Source organism: Chionomys nivalis, chromosome 8 (assembly GCF_950005125.1).
Source record: "Chionomys nivalis chromosome 8, mChiNiv1.1, whole genome shotgun sequence".
In the NCBI taxonomy this organism is placed as follows: domain Eukaryota; kingdom Metazoa; phylum Chordata; class Mammalia; order Rodentia; family Cricetidae; genus Chionomys; species Chionomys nivalis.
This window is the reverse complement of record NC_080093.1, coordinates 2,126,920-2,149,689: the sequence shown is the minus strand read 5'-3', so window position 1 is coordinate 2,149,689 and position 22,770 is coordinate 2,126,920. Positions and strand designations below refer to the sequence as shown.

Sequence of the window (22,770 nt, the reverse complement as noted above, 5' to 3'; positions counted from 1 at the left end):
TAAGTAGTTTATATAATTAATATACATGACTTGATGAGTGGGGGATAAAAAAATCCTTCACGAAACCATTGTCCCATGGAGGTCATGGACACACTCATTGTCTCCTACAGTCTCCTTCCATAGATTGATAGGAATTGATTGACTTGAAGTGGTGGGACTCAAACCTCCTCACACGTGCTAGGCAGGAGCTATACGACCCAACTGCGTCTCCATCCTCTATTTAGAACAATGGAAATAAGATCTCCCCTGCTAGAGTACACTTATAAATATGCAATGAAGTTTTGGTAGCTATATGCCCATATCGACATAAATCCCTGGCACAATTCCTTTTCCTTGAACTAACCTATGAAACTAATCAGCATTATTGATAGTACTTTAAAAAATAGAAACATTCAGCAGGGCAGTGGTAGCACATGCCTCTAATCCTAGCACTCGGGAGTCAGAGGCAAGCAGATGAGGCAGCCTGGCCTACAAAGAAAATTCCAGAAAAGCCAGGGCTGACATAGAGAAACTCTGTCTCGAAACCCCATCCCCTAAAATAGAAACGATGACAAGAGAACAAAGTTATAGCACTTATTACTATATAGATAACATATTATATGTAATTGCTAATAATGTTTGGAAGACGAGCTGCCCCAAAATGTGCAGGGTGCAATAATAAGAAATCACAACACATTCATACACTACACTGGGCAGTGAAAATTATTACAGTTATATATATAAATACAAGTATATGACAAATGATACCTCAAGCATGCACCAATAAATACTTCATATAGTTACATTATACATATTATTTCATGATCCATATAGTATAAACAAAAATGTAATACCATGAAATGACAGATTGCAGATACAGCTGTGGCAAAGGTTGGCCCTTAGAAGGCAGGGAAGGGCAGAGAACTTTACAACGTTATAGTTTATATACTTGTATGTGTATTATATACTACAGACTAAAAAAATACAACAATTAGAACTGACCTGCATTTCTGCTGACACATAAAGACACACTGTTTACTGAAAGAAGGAGGCTATAAAACGGAATCTAAAATATACATTTTTTATAGAAACACATATTTCATAAAGGCCACACAGGATAAAATACAAAATACTAACTTTGGCTTTTCTCAAGGAGTCTAAGTAACAAATAAATTTTGTTTTTCTTTGATTTTTTTTCCATAGCAAACTTTTCTTACCACAAGCTTAAATTTTTATAAGACATTTATAGATTATTAACACTTATTCCATTGCTTGGCTTTTTTTCCCCCAAAATGAGACTGTTTTTCTCTTGCTGATACAATCAGGACACCTTCAGTCAGCCTTCAGTCAGCTTGGTCTCAATCCACTCATACAATCCCCAAAGTCAAGTGATTATTACTCCACTAGAAATGCTTACATACTTTTCTGAAATTCTTCCAGTTTTTTAACAGCTTCATCTCGTTCTTGCCTAATTTTGTCACACTGAAATGAGAAAGAGAAAGAAACGTTACATTCACACAATAAAATTTCGCTGTGACCAAGTGAGGAGCAAAAGCAAACTTACACACAGCACCAGTACTTTTCCTCCCACCTGCCCTGGACACAGCATCTCTTGGGGGCTGGAGCAACGCTTGCAGCCATTGAGTGCAGACTGCTCTTAAGAGCAGAGGACCCCGGCTCAGTCCCCAGCACCCATTCCTTGCAGACCACAAGTGAGGAACCCCAGCTCCGGGGTTCTGGTGGCCTCTTCTGGCCTCCCAGGGTACTGTATTAGGATGCACACACTCACACAAAGACATACAAATACAAAATTAAAAATAAAGTGAATTTTAAAAATCTCTCCACAGCTCCAGTGTTGGTACTGCTCACCTAGCAAGAGATGCATGCATGGTACCCAACTGAGTTTCTAGAACTTTCTATAAGGTAAACAGTCATCACTGCTCATTATCTCTTTGGTAGCAGACCAACGAACTATCCTTGAGTTAAAACGGATTCCTCCTTTAAGAGAATACATATGGCCTGCTCCACAAAAGAATCACCGAGCGGCTGAAAGCCGTCTCAGGGATAGGAGATGGGAGACGGCTCAGTGCTAGATAATCCTGAGGATCTGAGTTCAAACACTCAGCATCCATGGAAGAGCTGGGTATGGGAAGATGGAGACATGTGGAGACTGTGGGAGAGCTGAGGAGTGAGACAGAGCATGGCACCTGATATTCACGTGCCTGAAACGTCACACACACACACACACACACACACACACACACACACACCTGTCTGCAGGGTACGCCACACATGCAGCAGGGGCCTGAGTCACTAAAGCTGACCATCAGATTCTAGCGGAGCCCTCTTTCCCATAAACAAGTCAATGGACCAAAGATCATATTCACCAGAAGGCGGGATGTTTAAGGTTCCCTGTGAGAACCCATCCTCTGTAAAAAGACAACCTGCCCCACCTAGTTCCTAGCTCCAGTTTAACAGATAAACCACACTCGTTGTTGCCAGTTTTTTTTAGTGTATTAAAAGTTATCTTCAAGATTCTCGAATCCGTTTCTAACACATGAAAGAGCAACAAAGAACATACCAACCAGCAACCAGGACACTGCCCATCAGCTGCTTCTGGAATGTTCCTCTTTCTGTAACTGACTCCTGTTTGCGTTGGACACGCCCCCCAAACTCCTCCCAGGCTGCCCACCCCCCTCCAACAATGCACAGTAGAAGACACAAATAGAATCCAAACTTCTGCTGAGACCAGAGGCCTCCAGAAGATCCAGGCGTGATCACCCGGTGCGGCATAGCTGGTGCGCACTTCCTCGTTGACTTTCCGTCTCATCCTCTGTCACCTCTGCAAGTAAGCGGTCCCCTGAAGAAGACTCTTCATCACAAGACGGCTCCAGGATAATGCTGTAACTTTGAGGCATTTGAATCTCCTGCTGAGCCTCTCAAAATTCGATTTAAAGGCATATCCAGTTCCCACTTAGGTGCACAGTTTTCACCGAAACTTGTTGAGAATGTAAACAGGGATGGGGCTCAGCACTCTGCCTAGTCACACACCAACCACCACCAAGTCTCCCATTTCCTGGTCAGAAATAACACGTGGCCTTCACAGGCAGGCCCGTTCCAGCTGCCCAGAGGGAAGACTTGATGCTGGTGCTAACTGCTCTTAAGAGCCAGGTAGACACTCTGGTTAATAACAGATCTCAGCCCAAGGTGTGGGGAAGCGATTCTGTAGAGTCTGGCACGCGCTAACCTCTAGTTGCCCACACAGCCACAAGCTGTCTCCCAAGCCCAGCTGCGCTCTCTCAGGGGCTTCGTGTTGCTTCGCTTTCTATTTTCTGCAACCACATTATGATAGAACTGGCAGTCACTGAGTTTACCATCTGCTATGTTGAAAGGCTGAAAGGGTGGGAGGGGTCACGCATACGGCAAGCGCAGCCTACTGATTCCACACCAGAACTGATTGAACCATGAAGGATGCGCTTGTTTGTACAGCATCATCTCAGGAGAAGGCAGAGGCATCCTGCAACCTTTCTCCCAGTCGACCAGCGCAGAGATATCGCAGGGACACAGGCCCTGCAGTAGCGTTGGATCTTTGTGCCACAGAGATGCCCCCATCCATCCCACTCTCTCCTCTGCCCTGCTCATACAGCTGTACCATCTGTAAAGGCCGTCTCTTTTTGTGTTGAGAATTGCTCATGAAAACTTGGTAATAGCAACAGATGTTCTTTGGACGACATCACTTAATCAGGAAGCTCGATAATTCTCTGTAGCTCAAGGCTGGAGCTGAACCCGGCTGCCTGAGCGCTGGTTGCTTTAAGCAGACTGAATAATGTCACAGCTTAGACTGAGACGCTGTTTTGACTCTTTGGAGAGTGGTAAATTGACTGGAGGTTGGTTTTGGTGGTTTTGAAAGCCCATTGTATGAGAAGCCCAGGCTGTTTTCCAGATCTCACCATTAAGGCTCATCTCGGCCTGTGAAAGCTCACCTGGCTCGTGAAACCAAATGAGGGTCTGAGAACACCGGCCGGCTGGGTTGCAGCTGAATGTTCTTCCAGCATGAACTAGCATCTTCCCTGGTCCCCCATCTACCTATCAGCCAACACTGTCAACATAAACGTCTCTTTATCTGGGATCAGCAGAAGCTCTGAACTGATGTAGAAAATACTTAACAATCAGCTGTGTGTGTGATTTATGCAATAAGAACCTGAATGCTCCAAACTGTCTGATTTCCACTAATATTTTATCATCTGGGCACATGGGTGCGAGCGAAGTGTCATCTAGTGGAAAGGACAGTTTGAAGCCCGTACATTGTCTCCACACACCTGGGGAGAGAAGACGACAGACGGACAGCCAAACACCTTAACAGTGACTGACGTGGAATTCCGAGCAATTATTTCCTGGAACCACTGGGTGTCTCTGCACTGGACAAACCTACATCTAGTGTCAGGCACTATACCCAACACTGACAGAGACCTGGTGGGTAACACCTAGATTCTGTAGTTTCACGAAACTTAGGATCCCCAAACAAAAACCAACAATGAGAAGAGCAGGGTATAAGGACCAAGGACATGGGCTACAAGACAGGAAGGCTGCAGACTAGTAGAGACAGAAATCGGGCAATTATACTGCCTGCAGGAAGGTTTGGCCCACACCATCTTTTTTAGAAGTTCGTTCCTCTTACATCCCGGTCACACTATTTTAAAATGGAAACGTATAGCATCAGAACTGGACATCGGCGCCGGTGCCTGCTTCAGGCTCTTCAGTGGGAAAGTGAGAGGACCGCCAGGTCTGCCGTTCCATCTAGGCAAGTCTGGCTTCTCTGGATCCGCGCTCACTCATTCCCACCACATGGAACCCCTTTGCTCCATTTCTCCTTTGGAGTTCTTCTTTTCTTCCAATTCAAAGTTCTTTCCCTCCAATTTTCACAGGCGCTAAAGGGGGAGTGGCCGCCCCCACCCAAGCTGTCGTGCAGCAGCCTCCGAAGTCGAGGTATTGTGTGTGAGCTGGAAACACATGTCATCAGAACTGAGACCCTCGCTCTTTGTTTCTGGATAGATTGCTGTTAATGAGAGACTCATTTTCACTTTCAAACCGCTAAGTAATTACTTTTTCTCTGGCACAACCACTTGCCACTCTGTCTCAAAGAAGCCGCATGTATGTGGATGTATTATGCATGAACAGTTATCATAATGGATGCAGATCTTGCTCTTTAGAGTGGCTTCTTTATTGATTTTTTTTTTAAAAAATAATATACTTGGGACCTTCACCTCTGAATATCATACGAGAGGATGGAATTGTAACAATAGACAACCGAGCCAAGATGCAAACACTATCATATATCTTGCTTCTTGAGACAAGTCTTGGAAATGTCTGCCTCAATCTCTTTTCATTCATTGCTCCTGGCAGGCTGACAGAACCGTCTGATGCGCGGTGACAGTAGCTCACCCAAACGGTTTCTAATCAGCCACTTAAACATTTATGCATTTCAAAACTCAGTCTCTGAACATAATATTAAACATAAATACTATTTAGTAGTAGACACTCTTCTATCACACAGATTCCCTTCTTTCTACACATACTGCGTGTGCACACACACACACACACCACCAACCCCCTGAGAAATGTGAATGTCATTCCATTCAAAGCTCCATGAGGCTCACACACACACACACACACACACACACACACACACACACGAAAGGAAAAGAGAAAAATCAAACCTAATCGGTTATGACAAAGATTTTGAGCAAGTTACAGGAGAAGGTCCTTCGATTGGGGCAGGGTGACTAACACTTAAACATTGGTGGCAACGCCCTAAGGAAGCACGTTTTGTTTGGCTGATTCCAAAGTACACACACTCATCCAATTTTTGCATGCCCCAAATACAGATTCGGAAGAGTTTGTTAACACCAATGTGATAGGCTCCCTGCCTCTTTTCACACACTGCTCGCTGACGATGCCATTTGGAAAATGGGCAAAAATAATGGAGAGACGAGGCCATTTCACAGTCCCCACTTATCGTCACGCTAAAAGATCAGAAGACACAAATAAACAATCCCAAGGTTTTTATGTTTCCCCAGGACCCACAGCACATGCCTCTTCTCCTGTTTAATGTTGAGCTAATAATAAATTCTCTTGATGGATGTGACAGGCATAGAGGAACACACAGATGGCTTATCACAATGTAAGAGAGCTAGAGGAGGCTTAGAGATAAACGACATTTAAGTTTGTAATTAAAAGAATAAAAGTTTGCGCATGGAAAAAGCAGGGGTCAGATCATTTTGTCTTTTCTTGTCCTATCCAAGCTGTAGAGACTCACACAATGATGACAATATCTCAGCTATTTGTCAATTGTCTGTGTCCCCTCCCTCATTAGTGGTTTTACTAACAGGTAAAAACCTCATCTATTTTCCTTGATGTGGCCAGAAGGCATTCAAGCCAAAGATTTCCCCTCAATTACTTTCCTTAAAAACTCAAACAGATTCTGGTCCCATCTCCAAAGACGTCTATAAAAACCACAAAATGACCAACATCCATTGTTGGGGTAGAGAAAAGGACTACAAAAGGAAAATTCAGTTAAAACATTAGTCCGGAGTTGCTAGAGCAATTGCCTCCTAGTCTGGTGGCCTGAGCTGGATCCCTGGGCCCAGACAATAGGAGAGCCCTGGCTACTCCAGCAGGTTATTCTCTGACCTCCACATATGCGCCGTGACACACACACTCATGTCCATATACATACACCAAGTAAATAAATATAAACAGCAACAAGAACCCATTGGCCCACCACTAAATCTTTTATTCCTATTCTTTGAGTGCACGGTGACAGAATTTATATGTATACACACATATGTGAATTTTTCTAATAAAAGATTAATTTAATACTTAGATTTCAGTTTTTCAATACAAACTAACTGATGGTATAATCATGACCCAGAAAATGTACTGGGCCTGATAATTTACTGTGCATATTTCATACATTAACATTAAAAACACGGCTAAAGAGAGATGTTCAACCAGGAAAGTGCTTGCTGCCCAGATATGAAGACCTGAGTTTTATCCCCCGAACCCAGATTTGAAAAAATAAATAAACCTGGGCATGGTGGCACACACCCGTAACTCCAGGGCTGAGGGGGCAGAACCTAGTGGACCCCTGGGGCTTGCTGCCTGGCTAGCCTCGCCTACGTGATGAAGCTGTAAGCCAATGAGAGAACACGCCTCAGACAAAAAATGCACCAGAGGAAGGACACCTGAGGCTGCCCTCTGATGTCCTCACACATGCATGTGCCAATTCCTACTTGCAGTACACATACACACATACATGTACACGCACACATTAAAATAAAATGAGGTTCTTTCTGGAAAGAGTCCATATACTCTCTTAAGTTTACCTGTTTGTAAAGGAGCAGGGAGGGCATAGGATCTGGGTTTAAACCCGGAATCTGTCACTAATCACCTGTAGGTTCTCAGGAAACTCATTGTTCCTCAAGTCCTTATGTTTGCTTGTGTAAAATGAAGCTAACACAGTCTGAACCATTCTGTCATGGAAAGAAGAGGGCACAGAGGTCCCACAGTCATCTCTAAGTGAACAGTCTTTGTTCACCTGCCTCCTCCGCAGAACCTATATCCGTGGGGACATGCAGCAGCCACCAGAAGGTCCTATCCAGAGGGACCAGGTCTGCTGTCTCTCCCCACTGAGGTTTCTGAACTGGCAATGAGGAAAAATAAACTTGCAGACACACGGTCAGGAGTAATACCTTGCCATTTTTTCCCCTCCGATTTTGCCAAATATCCCTACATCGAATCAACTACAACAAAAAGGAATTCTTCCAATGAGTATCCATGATGAGTTTAATTTAACTCCAGGCTGGGACCCCAAAGAGGAAAGATGGCTGCCTGTATTTGTTGATGCAGACTCGATAAAGCCCAGGCAGCCAGGCACAAGAAAGTGCTTTCCCAGAAAAAAGTGTCCTCCATTCGCCGCCTCCAGAACTAAAGCTGCTTTTACTCCTTCTATGTCGTATAAAAGGCTTTTATTATATGCTTCTCTCCTTTGTAACACCCCCCACCTTGGGGAAAAATCTGCAGTAATAAGCAAGCCAGTCTTTTAATAGAAGGTAAACAGAGTGGGGTGGACTTAAAACCACTCAGTCTTCTTTGTTTTTCCCAACACACAGCATTCCATATTGCTTTCATTTCTTTTCTTCTCATTCCTGTTAATAGTTATTTTTAAAGAATTAGGACAGAAACAGGTCAATAACGCCCGCAGATGCTGCAAATGCGTCAGCCCGTCTTCTGCTCAGAGAAGAAGTAAACAGTTTACTGGGCCCAGGTCATTTCCAGTCCCTCTTTTAGCCCAACCTATATCCCACGTGCACAACAGACAGTTCACTGCAAACCCCACGGAAGAAAGGGGCTCTGAGTTAAACAGCTATGGTGGCGCCAACGGGGAGAGCAGGTGTCCACATAGCCACTTTTTAAAAGGGCATTTCAAGGTCTATAGATAACCATGGATTAGAAACAGAAAAGAGAAAACAAAACATGCAGGGTGTTCCCTCTTTCTCTTCCACATGAAGACACACGAGCTTTCTATCTCCCTATCTTCCTCAAACCTGCTTTTCATTTATTCTTACTGTGTGTATATGACGCATGTGTGTATGACACATGTGTGTACATGCATGCACATGTCAAGTGGAGATCAGAAGAAGACAACCTTTGGGAATCGGTCCCCACCTTCTACCAGGGAATTCAGTGATCAAGCTCAGTGAGCCATCCTGTCTGCTCCACCTCATGTATTTAGAAAAAGTCAAACTGTCCTGCAGTATGAACCCCTCCAACCTGCTTGGCTCTTCCCCTCCCTGTTAGCCCCAAAGCAGATGCAACTCACACCCCATGGACCTCTTCCTGGAGCTGGAGTCTGAGCAAAGGGCAGCACACTGCCGACCCTGAGCATTCCCCAGGAAGTATGCTTTAAGATCATGATGTGCCCGAGAGCAGGGTCTAAGCATACCCTCTTCACTACCTTACATCCCCGGGACATCTGTGTTTGGGAGACTTACGGCAACAGAACTGAAAATCTTCTTTTCAAACTATTCTCCATGGCTTTCTTGCCTTAGAAAAATTTACATATCAGCTCCCTTTCTGCATGGATTTTTAAAATCAACCCCATCTACAATCCCCTCGGGTAGCCTGAGAGAGGAAAGGAAAGAAGATTTCAGAGAGCACCGAAGATGAATTTACAAAGGTACAAAGGAGGGGCTGGAGAGATAGTGCAGTGTTTGAGGATGCTTGCTGCTCTTACAGAGGACCTAGTTCAACTCCCAGCACTCACACTGGGTGCCTTACAACTACCAGGAAGTCTGCTGGCTTGCTCGGCCTCCTCACAAGCACAAACCCACGTTACGGACTCACCCATGAATATAATCAAGAGAAAATAAATATTGTCAAAAACAAAAGAGCCTTATAGATTTAAAACACTGACCTAAAAAGCAAGTATAATTGTGTGTGAGCAAAGCCCTTGCTGTTACAGCCACCAGTCAATCTATGCCTAGGCAGCTGGCAAACGTAATGACTGAAAAGGTCTAATAAGTGTGTTAAGAGCACAATAAACTAAGTCCAAACATGCTACAGACTTTATAACTAGTTATCTGCCTGCTAAGTGTTGTTATTACCCTTGTTCTGAAACTACAGAGATGAGACATCATAATCTCATTCTTAGGTAAAAACCACCTCAGGCTGCTTTATTTATTTCTTTTCTACCAGAGATACATTTTTAAAAATATTTTGCCTATCTTATTTGATAAAATCACCATATTTAGTGATGGCAAGTTAAAAACGATTACATTTTAAATTTATATATAACTTTCATTTATATTTTAAAACAAATCCATAGTCCGTGTTCTTCTATCCTATTTTCGGTTTTCTATTAGCCGCTCTATCTTTCTCTTTTTCCCCTAGGCTGACAGGAGGACAAAAACACACATGCACACTCAAGCATGCGTGTGTATGCACATGCACACAAACATTCACAAATCTGCTTGCTTTCCAATACAGGATCTCAGTCTGTAGCCCAGGCTAGCCTCGAACTCATGGCAATCCTCCTGCCTTCACCTCCCAAGTGCTAGAATTACAGTCTTAAAGCTCTCATACATAGCAAACACTCACAAATCTTAAGTAAACAGTTTTAGAGACAAAAAGGACAGAGATTACAAAAGTAAACAGAATTCTCTTATTTCATAGTTCAAAACAAAACGTCCAGATCCTGTGAAAATATTCAGCATACTTCTCCTGTACAAACACTGGTGTTTTTCAACTTCTAGTATTATTATCTACCTATCTAGCAGAAGCAAACACAAGCGGTGTACAGAGATGGCTAAATGCCAAAGCCCAGGTCCCTCCGGACCCACCGAGCCGGGGTCCTAGGAGCAAATGTCCCCAGGCTCTGAGTCCATCACCAGTGTCCCCAGTGTGACTACCAGGAGAAAAGGACAATTCCTGAGGACTTGGAAGGCTTGGCCTAGTGCCTTGAGACACATTTAGCTGCGTACTTAATCTCCCAGGGCTGTGCCTACTGTGGCAATGCCTGCTATTCTTTACCATCTGGAGCCCAGACTTGATATTAGCTTCAACCACACATGCAAGAGAAAAGAAAAGAGAAAAGAAAAGAGAAAAGAAAGGGGGAAAAAAACCCTCTCATTCACATTTAACTGAAATTGGTGGCTGAACAATGCATTATGCTGCCTAGGCGTTCAGGCTTGTAAGAAAAGGGAGGGGTACAGTACGAACCTTCTCCTTTGTTTTCTGGTTCTCTGCTCGAAGGTCTTCATAGTCGCCTATTGCTAAAGGGAAAAGAAAAAGAAAGCGACATTAGAACTCTCAAAAATTCACTGTGGGAAAACCTGCGAACTCAGCTGACCCCCCAACAACTCGCCACTAAGTTCAGCCGAGTGGAGAGACCACCAAAGGGCCTTTGCTTTGCAGTCTCTGCAGATGTGAGCCCACGGCACTGAACTCCCATTCTTCCCCGAGGCCTCAGAAGACCCACGGGCCAGAAGGGGCCTTGAAAAGTCCTCCTCTGTGATCTCAGCACCTGCAGTGAGAGCACCCAGGCCCCTGCTGTCCCCCCCCCAAACAGTACCCACCTGGGTGCTAAAATTGGAGGCTCACTTAGAAATTAAAGTGAGCTTGCACACTCAACACAATGTCATTTGTGTACTTTATTCAGTGCAGAGGTTTGTGGGATGGACATTGGACTGAGAATATCTGTCTCCAGGCAAGACAGGCAGTGGCCATGCCATGGTCAGCAACCTTCATTTCACTAAGGTGGGAGTGCAGACTCCCAGATATGTGGGGTGCTCATGATGTAACCTGAACCCCCACGTTCACATTTTAGTAAAAATACGATTTTTAGGCCTCCTTGGAGTTGAGCTTATGAAGTTTGTAACAATGACCTAAGGTGACAACAAGGAAGAGCCTCTGAGGCCAGTCTAGTCCACCAGCCACTAGACAGGACTGTCACTGGGAGCTAGGTTATCACTGGGCCGCATGTTCACCTGTGCAAAAATTTTAATTGGGATTTATCTTTTAAGAGTAGCTCTGTTTTTTTTTTTTAAGTTTCCCATTCCTATTAATATCTGAAGACAGAAATAAAAGCCTGAGGCCAATAACTTTAATGGATCCCGGATGGGTGTCAAGATGGAGACACATGCTTGTAACTCCAGCCTTAGGAAGATTGAGTGCCAAGCATGGAGACACATGCCTGTAACTCCAGCCTTAGGAAGATTGAGGCAGGAGGCCCCACCCTGGCCTCAACCACCCTGTCTCAGCCTTCCCTCCCACCTGAAAACGAACATCCCATAGAACCTGGTCATCGGCTCCAAAAAACGTATGTTTCCCAGAAGGGCAATACTACCCCAGAAACAAGCACCTAACCGGGAGAGGGACGAGCTTCAGAGGCCAAAGGGCTGGGGTCGCCCCGCTGTGACAGTGCTGCTAAACACTGAGGTCCTGACTTACAAAAGCCACAGACCCAGTGACAAACAGTTCTGGACACACACATAAAGATGGAGCCCTTTCCATGCTCAACCGGAAGGAGTTAATAAAGCACAAAGTGAAATCCTCAGCACCCCGTCTCCTTATCAACGCCCGTCACACATATTCCAAAAACTGAGCATGAACCAAATCACCCTAGGAGCTAGAAAATCATTGCAATGTGCCCCCTTTAACATAAACAAAAACTAAGAGTGTATTTGAGATTTCTAAATACACGTTGACGCTATATGGGTAGTAGACTATGGTCACGGCCCCAAACATCATTATTCTACCTAATGCAGCTTCAAAACAGAAAAGATAAAAATATTTTATTGACCGACTTTGGCTTAAACTACCTAGGGGCTGGAGAGATGGCTCAGTGGTTAAGAGCATTGCCTGCTCTTCCAAAGGTCCTGAGTTCAATTACCCGCAACCACATGGTGGCTCACAACCATCTGTAAAGAGGTCTAGTGCCCTCTTCTGGTTTGCAGACATGCACACAGACAGAATGTTGTGTACATAATAAATAAATAAATATTTTTTTAAAAAATAAAGATTTAAAGTGAAATCCAAAAAAAAAACTACTTAGCATTTAAATGTATCTGCAGGGCTGGGCAGATGGCTCCACTTGCCACTCAAGTGTCAAGAATGAAGCCCAGGTCCCCAGAACCACATAAAGATGGGCACAATCCCAGCATTCCTATGGAGAGATGGGAGGCGGAGTCAGGATAATCCTTGGTGGCTTGAGGGATGGCTAGCCTGGCACATACAGTGAACTATAAAAACAAGAGCTGCTGTCTCACATAAAGGAACTGACACGCAAGGTTATTCTCTGCACCCCCTTTGGTTTTTCGAGACAGGATTTCCCTGTAGCTCTGTCGAACTCAAAGATCTGCCTGTCTCTGCCTCCCCAGTGCTGGGATTAAAGGCGTGTGCCACCACCCAACCAAGGTCGTTCTCTGACTGCCATGTGTGCCTGTATCCATACACATAAACATCATACTCACACACAATTTTTTTTTACTTAAAATGTTTTAAAGTATCTGTAGATGAAATTTAAAAATCAAAATCGGGGCCAGTGAGATGACCCATAGGGTCAAAGTACTTCCATCAAGACTGATAACCCAAGTTCAATTGCCAATATCCATGTGGTGAATGGAGAGAGCCGGCCCCCTAAGCTGTCATGTGACTTCCACGTATGCACTATGGCATGTGAACGCACATACGCACATCAAAATGGATTTACCACTGCTTTATTAGTGACCTACTTTACAGGCGTACACATACACAGTAATGGCTTATAAAAGTATACTCTCAAACTGACATTAAGAAATAAGATTTTTTTTTTCTATTTACAACATCAAATAATGGCTTGGGAAGCTTTTCTAAAACTACTCACACCGTGCTTCCATTATAGTACCGATAGACCAGACAAAACACGGCAAACTCCTAATTGCTGGCTCTTTATTACAAGGCGTTAATTAAGAACCCTTCACCTATAATATTTTAATAGAAACCTCAGAAAGCACGCTTTACTTATAGCTATGTACAACTGCAACAGACAACAAAAGCAAAGACTTAAGTAGGGAAAAACAGAAGGAGCACAATGACCTTGGTCACAGCCGGGGACCGCAGGGGGATGGGGCACAAAAGGAAAGAAAAATGTTGATTTCTTTGAAGTTAACAACAACAACAACAACAAAAACAAAGCTCACTCCCAAAACAACATTCATGCACACATACACACAAATGCATACATATGAATATGTGTCATCCTGACACAGGGGTATCACTATCAACGGCTATGAAGTGGCCTCTATTTTTCAGGAACTTCATTTTTTGAAATTATGGATATGTATGCCAGGCAGCTCCTGCAGAGGCCGGAAGGGGGCACTAGATCACCTGGAGCAAGATTTAGGGGTGGTTGTAGGTGCTGGAAACCAAACCTCCTCTGTAACAGCAGTGAGGACTCTTAACCTCAGAGCTATCTCTCCAGCCCCCTCAGCTACTTCTTTTACGGTATGTTAAGAGGCTTCACAGAAAGCAGTGTTTTACTGCCTCAGAACTGGCTAGCAGTTTGAACATTTAAAGCAAGTGTGCACAGCTCAAGAGGTTTGGCAATGCTATCCTTTGAAGCAGTGCCTCACACAATGTGACGGGTTCCTTCCCATAGGAAAGACACAGCTTGGGAATACTTCACACTTCGGCTTATCAGCTTTATAGATGTCTAATTAAATGAGCACGTATTGGCTGGGAGTCATCTCCCGGAGCCTCGGGAGATGACGCCTCAGCTTCCTGCTATGGATTTGGTAGTCTTATCCTGGGAAGTAAAGGAGCTAACGTAGGCTGGTGTTGTCTAGTGTCAGCCATGGTAATTGCTACTTAAGTTGCAAAGCTTGCTAGATCCTGAATAAACACCCAAAGAATGTCCTGGGTTTCAAGGTTACTTTTATTTCTGCCCACCCCCCAAATGGCTGACCGAAAGCAATCTGTGAAAGCAGAAGACACCATGTCACCAAGCAAAAGCAGGGAAGCAAGCTAAGGCTCTAAAAGCCATTTTTTTTTCTCATTTTTTTTATTCTTTTTTAATTAAAATTTCCAACTGCTCCCCATTTCCCATTTCCCTCCCATCCTCCCACATATTGCCCCCTCCCCCTAAAAGCCATTTGTCACAGCGAATCCTGGCAAGGGTATGGAAGCATGCCTGATACCAGACTTTTCAATCCTAGAAGCACACTTGAGCCAGCTGGAGAGCTTGGCAATCATGGAGCCCTGGACCCCTCTCTCCTCAGTGGGTGCCTCTGGGGTTGATCTACTGAGTCTAGGGTGGAGTTTGGTCATCTTTACTTTTTATTAAGAAATGAATTCCCTAATGTGTAGTTAGTATGAGGAACAACCACTTAACAGTGTAAAATAGACAAAAAGGAAAATCTGGAAGAATCTAGGGGAATATCGGGGAGAGCATGTGTTTAAGAATCACGCTAGTTTTCCATTCTCTAGGTCGCTAATGCTGAAGGAAGCCATCTGTAGCAGGCTTTGTCTTTGGGCCACCAACCAGCTCCCAAATAAAGACACAGATACTTATTGTTAATTATGAAGGCTCAGCCTTTAGTTTATGCTTGTCCCACTAGCTCTGATAACTTAATTCAACCTGTTTTTCTTTATCTATGTTTTGCCTCTGGGCTTTTTACCTTTCTTTCATTCTGTATGCCCTGCTTTCCCGCTTCTTCCTGTCTGGCTGGCCAGCTCCCCTTTTCTCTCTGTCCACAAGCCCCACCTATCCCTCCTCTGACCAGCTATTGGTCATCCAGCTTTTTATTAAACCAATCAGATGCCTTCGGCAGGCAAGGTGAAACAGCAATGCATCTTTACATAGTTAAATATTGCATAAACAAAAACAACACGCTGGAATGTGATGTTTTACTCTTTTGGCTCTTTAGTCTTTTGACATGGCAGGGTGGGGGTCTCATCACCCAACTCCCAAATAAAGGCACACATGGAGGCTTATTCTTACTTATGAATGCCCAGTGTTAGCTTGGTTTTTTGTTTGGTTTTTTGTTTTTTTTTCCTAGCCAGTTTTTCTTAACTTAACCCATATACTTTTTGTCTCCTTTTCTTACTTCTGTATATTTTACTTTTCACTCTTACTCCATGGCTGGCTGTGTGTAGCTGGGTATCTGGCCTCTGACATCCTCCTCTCCTTGTTCTCTGACTGCTCCTCCTCCTCGTTTCCCCTTCTATTTATACTTTGTCTGCTTCTCCTCTGGTAGTTATTCACCGCCAAACTAGCACTTGAATGACCACCATAAATACTTTCAAGGACCCACCAAACTCCTCCAATCTTTCAGAAGTGTCTCACCCATATGTTATTCCCCAGTAGCCAATATCAGTGTCCTAACTCAGACCTTCCACAGTGACACCCACTTATCTACCCTTTAATTTCCTATTCCCGGTTGGTTCTTGCTCTTTTTCCCCCTTCAAAGTTTCATTTTCTTAAGAACCTCCAAAGACTTTGGCATCACTCTCTTAAACCCTACTTCTCTTCTGACCACTAGGTAAACAGTTCTGCTCTACCCATGAGGGAGCTCTTCTTGTATGTCTAGGGCAAAATCAGCAGTTATATTTTAATATACTACCAGAGCACCCTACTCATACAGAGGCTGAGCACCCTGAACACCAAAGTCTGAGATGTAAAAAGCTCCAAAATTGACAACTTTCTGAAGGCACGGTTCCAGATTTTGGACCATTTGGGACTTCACATTTTCAGATCAGGGATGCTGAAATGGTAAAGTCTATACAAATATCCACAAAGCCAGAAATATCCAAAACACGAAACAAGTATCGTACCTCTACTTGAATCCCTGTGCACAACACAACATTACAAAGTCGTCTGCACACATGTGCTCTGCCTATGTCAACAGAATACCAAGCACAGAGTCCACACCTATGTTAAACAAATGAACAAAAGGCTCATACAAACATACCATGCAAAATGATTAAGCCAAATATTAACATCTCCATTTTAGGAGTGAGGACACAGATGCACTGAGAAGTCACATCTGTAGTAGCTTTGGAGGCAGATCCTGTTTACTGATTCCCAGAGCCACTCACAGCAACTGACATTGCTAAGAGTGACTGTGAGGAACCTGATAGCACACTAGAGGGGAAATGGTCCTTTCGGGTAAAGACTATGCCTTTACCCGCCCATGTGTCTGCATCGAGGACAGTGCCTGGCTTAAAGTAAGCATGGTTCTTGATCAAGAATGAACCTGCAGTCCGGAGAGCATATCGTCATCAGCCAACCACTCTCACCAGGCAGGGTCTCTCACACAGATGTTACATTAAGACACAATAAAAACAAAGCCTTAAGTAACAACCAAATGTATCTAGACCAAAAAGCACAACACTGTTTCCTGATATTTTCTAGTGCGGATTTGTATCCACAGGCTGAGCCTGCCTGTCGGACTCAGGGAGCCCAGAAACCTGACTAATGGGAGGCGATGACTGGAGCCACAAAGGCACTGTTCAATTAGGACAGCCTCCCCTTCTGCTCGTCCCAGTGGACACCCCTCCACTTAGAGCCAGAGTTGAGAGGGAAGCCATTTATACCCCACTTGTTAATTAAATCATTATAAAAGCCAGGGGCGGGGGACCACTGGGACAGTTGATCAAAAAAACAAAGGTGACAGATTTCCTATCAGAAAAGGAATTATGGCAAGCCTGAGCTCCATTGACACTAGGTGGAACACATTTCAGTGCTAATAAAGAATGCTGAAGAAGAACTCTCTGCAAACCGTATGAATGGCTTCAAATTAAACATCCAGAAGGGGAAACTAAGTATCTTTACAGTCTGTCTGTCTGTCTATCTATCTATCCATCCATCTATGCATTTATCATCTATCTATCTATCTATCTATCTATCTATCTATCTATCTATCTATCTATGTATCTATCTATCTACTACATATATGTGTGTCTAGTCTCTAGTACGTAGGCTTGTACATCACACAATCTCCATAACAACAACAAAAAACAAATAAATGGTACAGCAACAATCCTCTTAGATCCATCAGAGAATTGAGATCGCAGGGCAAGTCTCACCCCTGTCACTGGAGACACAAGGGCAGCATAGAGAAATATCTTGTGGCAGTGAATGGCTTGAAAAAACCCCTGCTAAAGATCTGAAAACCAGACAGGAAAATCTTGCCAGAGGCTTGGTTTGTACAGGTTGAATTTAAAATGCCCTGGAGGTGGGGAGGTAGAAGGGCAGGTTAGTGAGCAAAGGGGGAAAGGATTTGGGGAAAGGATTTGTTTTGTTTCACATCCTAGAGGTTCCTGCTTTTAGATGTAGCCACTCTATGACAGATGCTCAGAGAACTCTGTTCCTGTTTTTTCTTTCTCTCTCGCTCTCTGTCTCTCTCTCTTTCTTCCTTCCTTCCTTCCTTCCTTCCTTCCTTTTTTTTTCCTGACGCAGGGTCTCTCACTACATAGTCCTAGCTAACCTGGAGCTCACTACAAAGACCAGGCTGCCCCCAAACTCGTAGATAGCCACCCCTGATTTCCTGTCCTGTGATTAAAGGCATGGCCACCATGCCCAGCTTGCCACTCTGTTCTTAAGACCTGATCTCAAGAGAAACCGCTTTGCTAGAGCCTAACAGACTTGGAAGAGGGAAGCACCCAAGTCAATCCCACCCCATCCCCCCTCACACCCCAACCCACGCCTTCCTGCTCCCTGGAGGGCAGGGCTAGGGTACAGGACACAAAAATAAAGCAGAGAACTTGTGAGATCACAGCCCCAGGGCAGGTTCACTAATTCCCTATCCTGGGCTGAGGCAATCACAGAACATAGAGACATCCAAGCCTTACTAATGCAAATGTTTACAGAAGATTTATTCATGATTAACTAAATTCAGGCCAGCCCAGGATGTTCTTCAGTGTGTGGAGGAATAAACAAGCTGTGGTAGATCCATAAAATGGAATATTATTCAGCAAAGCGATGTGATTGATCAAGCCACAGAAAGACCTGCATACTGCTAACATAAGAGTTGATCTATAGGGCCACATGTATGGCATGAGTCCAACTACAACATCCTGGAAAGAGCAATAACAAAATCTGTGACCATTAGCAGTTAGAGGAAGAAGCAGGGAGGGGCTCGAGTGGATGGAGATTGGGGAGCAGTGAGACTATTCTGTGTGCTCCTGTAATGGCAGGCACATACCATATACTGCTTAGATCCCACAAAAGTCCAGTACAAACTGAACCCTAGTTGGGCAAGATGGACCTGCTGGTAAAGGTGCTTGCACCAAGCCAGGCGGTGGTGGCGCAGGTCTTTAATCCCAGCACTTGGGAGGCAGAGGCAGGCGGATCTCTGTGAGTTCGAGACCAGCCTGGTCTACAAGAGCTAGTTCCAGGACAGGCTCCAAAACCACAGAGAAACCCTGTTTCAAAAAACCAAAAAAAAAAAAAAAAAAAAAAAAAAAAAAGGTGCTTGCACCAGGTCTGGTGACTTGAGTTTGACCCCCAGAACCCATGTAGAGGTGAAAATAGAGGACCAAATCCACCAGGTTGTCATCTGACTGTCCCATGAGCGCCATGGCACATGTGTGCCCACACACTCACACACATACACACACATACATACTCACCCACATACATAAACACACACCACAAACATACACACTCACACACACATATACACACACCAACAGATACACACACAATACATACCCACACAATCACATACCCACACACAGACACACCCACATACCCCCCCCACACATACATACACAAACACATATACACACACCCACAGATACACACACAATACATACCCACACAATGACACACTCACACACATACCCACACACAGACACACCCACATACCCCCCACATACATACACACAGACCACATACACACACATACATATACACATACACACACATACACACACACATACACATGGTATTTTTTTAGAAAAAAATAAACTGTATTGTAAACTGTAGAAATAACGCACTAACATTGGCTAAATAATGTTAACAATAATGCACTAACATTGACTTAAATAATGAAATCACAAGCACAGCAGAATTCAAGATATACATGCTTTTTAGATCTATCATTAAATTTATCTTGAATTTTTCTTGTACCCCGTAATAATGCAAACAATTATTGGTAAATTTTAAAAAGACTATTTTTCTCCAGCCCCACGAACATAGAAATGTGTATAAGAATGTAAGCGACATTATCATTTCAGTAAACTTCAATTTTGTACACGTTAGATACAGAGCTAGGGAGAGGGCTCAGTAGGTGAGAGTGCTTGCTGTGCAAGCGTGAGGACCCACGTAAAACACGAGCCAAGTGTGGTCACACGCATGCTTCTAACCCCAACACTGTGAGGGTACAAGCAGAGACAGGAGGACCCCTGGGCTTGTCAGCTACCACCCTAGCTCCAGTCTCAGGAGAATAAAGCAGAGGGATAGAGCAGGACAGCTCTGTATCCTCTGCAAGTGTCCCTGAACACTTGCGACATGTGCACATGCATGCACCCACATGCACACACACACCTGCACCTGCTTCTGCACACCTGCAACTACATACATACCTGCACACGTGCACAAACACACACCTACACATGTACATTTGCACACCTGTAGCTACACACATACCTTCACACATACACCTGCTTCTGCACACTTGCAGCTACACACACAGACACACCTGCACACACACACAAACACTCGCATGCACACATGCACACCTGCATGTACAAACACACACACAAAAATTTAGATACGTCAGAAAAAAAACCCAAACTTCAAAGACAGTAGTCATCAGGGAATTTTCCTCTGGAATAACCATGAAAACTCAGATCCCAAAATGCTTCTTACAGTTGGTTGTTGACACATGGGCTTAGAATTCCAGCACTGGAAAGGCAGAGGCAGGAGAACCATGGCAAGTGTGAGGTCATTCTGATCTTCATACTGACTACTGGGCCAGCCTGATCTATAGAATAAGACCCTAAGGAAGGAAGGAAGGAGGAGGAGAGGAAGAGGGAGGGGGAGGGAGAGGAGGAGGAGGAGCAGAAGGAGCAGAAGGAGCAGAAGGAGCAGAAGGAGCAGAAGGAGCAGAAGGAGCAGAAGGAGCAGAAGGAGCAGAAGGAGCAGAAGGAGCAGAAGGAGCAGAAGAAGCAGAAGCAGAAGCAGAAGAAGAAAGAAAGAAAGAAAGAAAGAAAGAAAGAAAGAAAGAAAGAAAGAAAGAAAGAAAAGAAAGAAAGGAGGAAAGAAAGGGAAACACAAAATGATGGGCTACCTGCCTGTAACCAGCAATTACCCTCCTGTAACCTTTCACCATCCCTAGACAACGTACAGTGCCAATTCAATGTGAAGTCTATGGAAATAGTTGTCATATTACATTATTTTACATGAATTATAAAACTTCTTTCAGCTATTTTCTTTATAGAAATGGTATATTATTGTTTATATGTGCATGGATGCTTGCTTGCCTGTGTGTCTGTGTACCACATGTGTGCCTGGTGCCCACAGAGGCCAGAGAGGAGCATCAGATATTTTCAATCTGAAGATATTGAATCTGTTGGATCCGTGGACACCATGGGCAGGGTCTTAAGAATGTGAAGAGTCCCTGTGTATCCGCTAGTGCATTTTGCATTAATTGGAACATTTGTTAGATTCTGGGCCCTATTGACACACTCTGATAACCCAAAGTCCACATTTTATTTAGATTCCCTTAGTTTTATTTATGTCTATAGATGGATTTTGATTTGGGTGGCCAGCCACAAAAAAATGATGTGGAGCCTTATTAATTATGAAAACTTGGCCTACAACTTAGGCTTGTCCCGCTAGCTCTTATAACTTAAATTAATTTATTTATAGTAATTGATGCTTTGCCTCACAGCTTTTTACCTCTGCTCCATCTTGTACCCTCTGTTCCTCTCTGTGTCCTGTGGTGCCTCTCTCCTGCCTAGATCCATGTCTTCTCTCTCTGCCTGGAAGTCCTGCCTAACCTCTTCCTGCCTAGCTATTGGTCATTTAGCTCTTTATTAAACCAATCAGAGGACACCTTGGCAAAGACTCATCTTCTCAGTGTACAAAAAGATGATTCCACACATGTGTCCTGTTTCCAGCGCCTACACTGCGATATCACATCCCACTTCAATGTCTTATGTCCTTGGGTATTTCTTCGCCTTGGTCCCCACTTTTTCGACCTTGAGAGTTCTTCTTGTTGTTGTAATAAAGTATTTTTTTATATGGGGTTTGGTTGTTTGGTTTGAGTTTTTTCCCAGTGAGACGGGAGAGACAGAGACAAGGCATCAAGTAGCCCAGGTTAGCCTCAAACTCACTGTGTAGCTAAGAATGACTCTGAACATGAGACGCTCCCATAGCCCTCCCATGCCGGGACTGTGGCACTACCATGAATTGTGACACTCTGGACTGTGGCACTACCATGCCCAGACTGTTGCCTGTCCCTTTGCCGAGAGCTTGTCAGTTTTAAGGAGTGAATCTACCTCAGCCAGGTTTTTTTTCTGATGTTTTCCTTAAAAATACACAGGACTTCAAGATTTTGAAGGGAAAACCACAGATAAAATGTCATTTCATCACATTCCACACACTTTATTTCACCACACATATTACTTTGTGCCCTGGGTCACATTTTGTTTGTTTTAATTGCTCCAGCGTTGGGCAGTGAACAATTCTTCAGTGAGCTTCCGTGTCTCTTGGTCCCATCATGTGAACATCTTAGTCTGAACACTTCCTTAATTTTGGGACCCACAGAATGCCCCAGGCTTGGCTTGCATATTTGGCTATCTCAATCATAAAATCAACCATTTCCCTTGAGAATCCTGTTTCTCTTAACAGAGGGCACTATTAGCAACCATGTTCTAAGTGATAAATATGCTCAAATACATATAACATAAGTATAGACCTAGTTCTATATGTAACAATCTGTGTCTACACTAAGCTAATACAAGCTCACACAGATGCCTTTAACTCTAGTCCATTACCAAAAGCATGGCTTTCAATAGGAAAGAAAACTTGGCCCTGCCAAGGTTATAGTATATTTCTTCTCTGCTCCTTAGAATGAGAAAAAACGGACTAGAAGAAAGAGAATATCATATATTTCACTTTTACTTTATGTTAATTTTTTTTTTTTTTTTGGTTTTTTGAGACAGGGTTTCTCTGTGGTTTTGGAGCCTGTCCTGGAACTAGCTCTTGTAGACCAGGCTGGTCTCGAACTCACAGAGATCCGC

General features: G+C 43.8%; 1 protein-coding gene across 2 annotated transcripts in view; it reads right to left on the bottom strand.

Annotated features, from left to right (window-relative positions):
* Shtn1 (shootin 1) overlaps positions 1-22,770 on the bottom strand; it is a 103,580-nt gene that overhangs the window by 75,226 nt on the left and 5,584 nt on the right. For both annotated transcript variants that reach the window (XR_009057552.1, XM_057777189.1), the window contains exons 2-3: positions 10,759-10,811; positions 1,401-1,461 (exon numbers count right to left, since the gene is read on the bottom strand). Coding sequence is in view for 1 of the 2 variants with exons in the window: in XM_057777189.1 (XP_057633172.1) it covers positions 1,401-1,461; positions 10,759-10,811 (114 nt within the window). In the remaining variant the exon portion in view is untranslated. The remainder of the gene's footprint in view (positions 1-1,400; positions 1,462-10,758; positions 10,812-22,770) is intronic.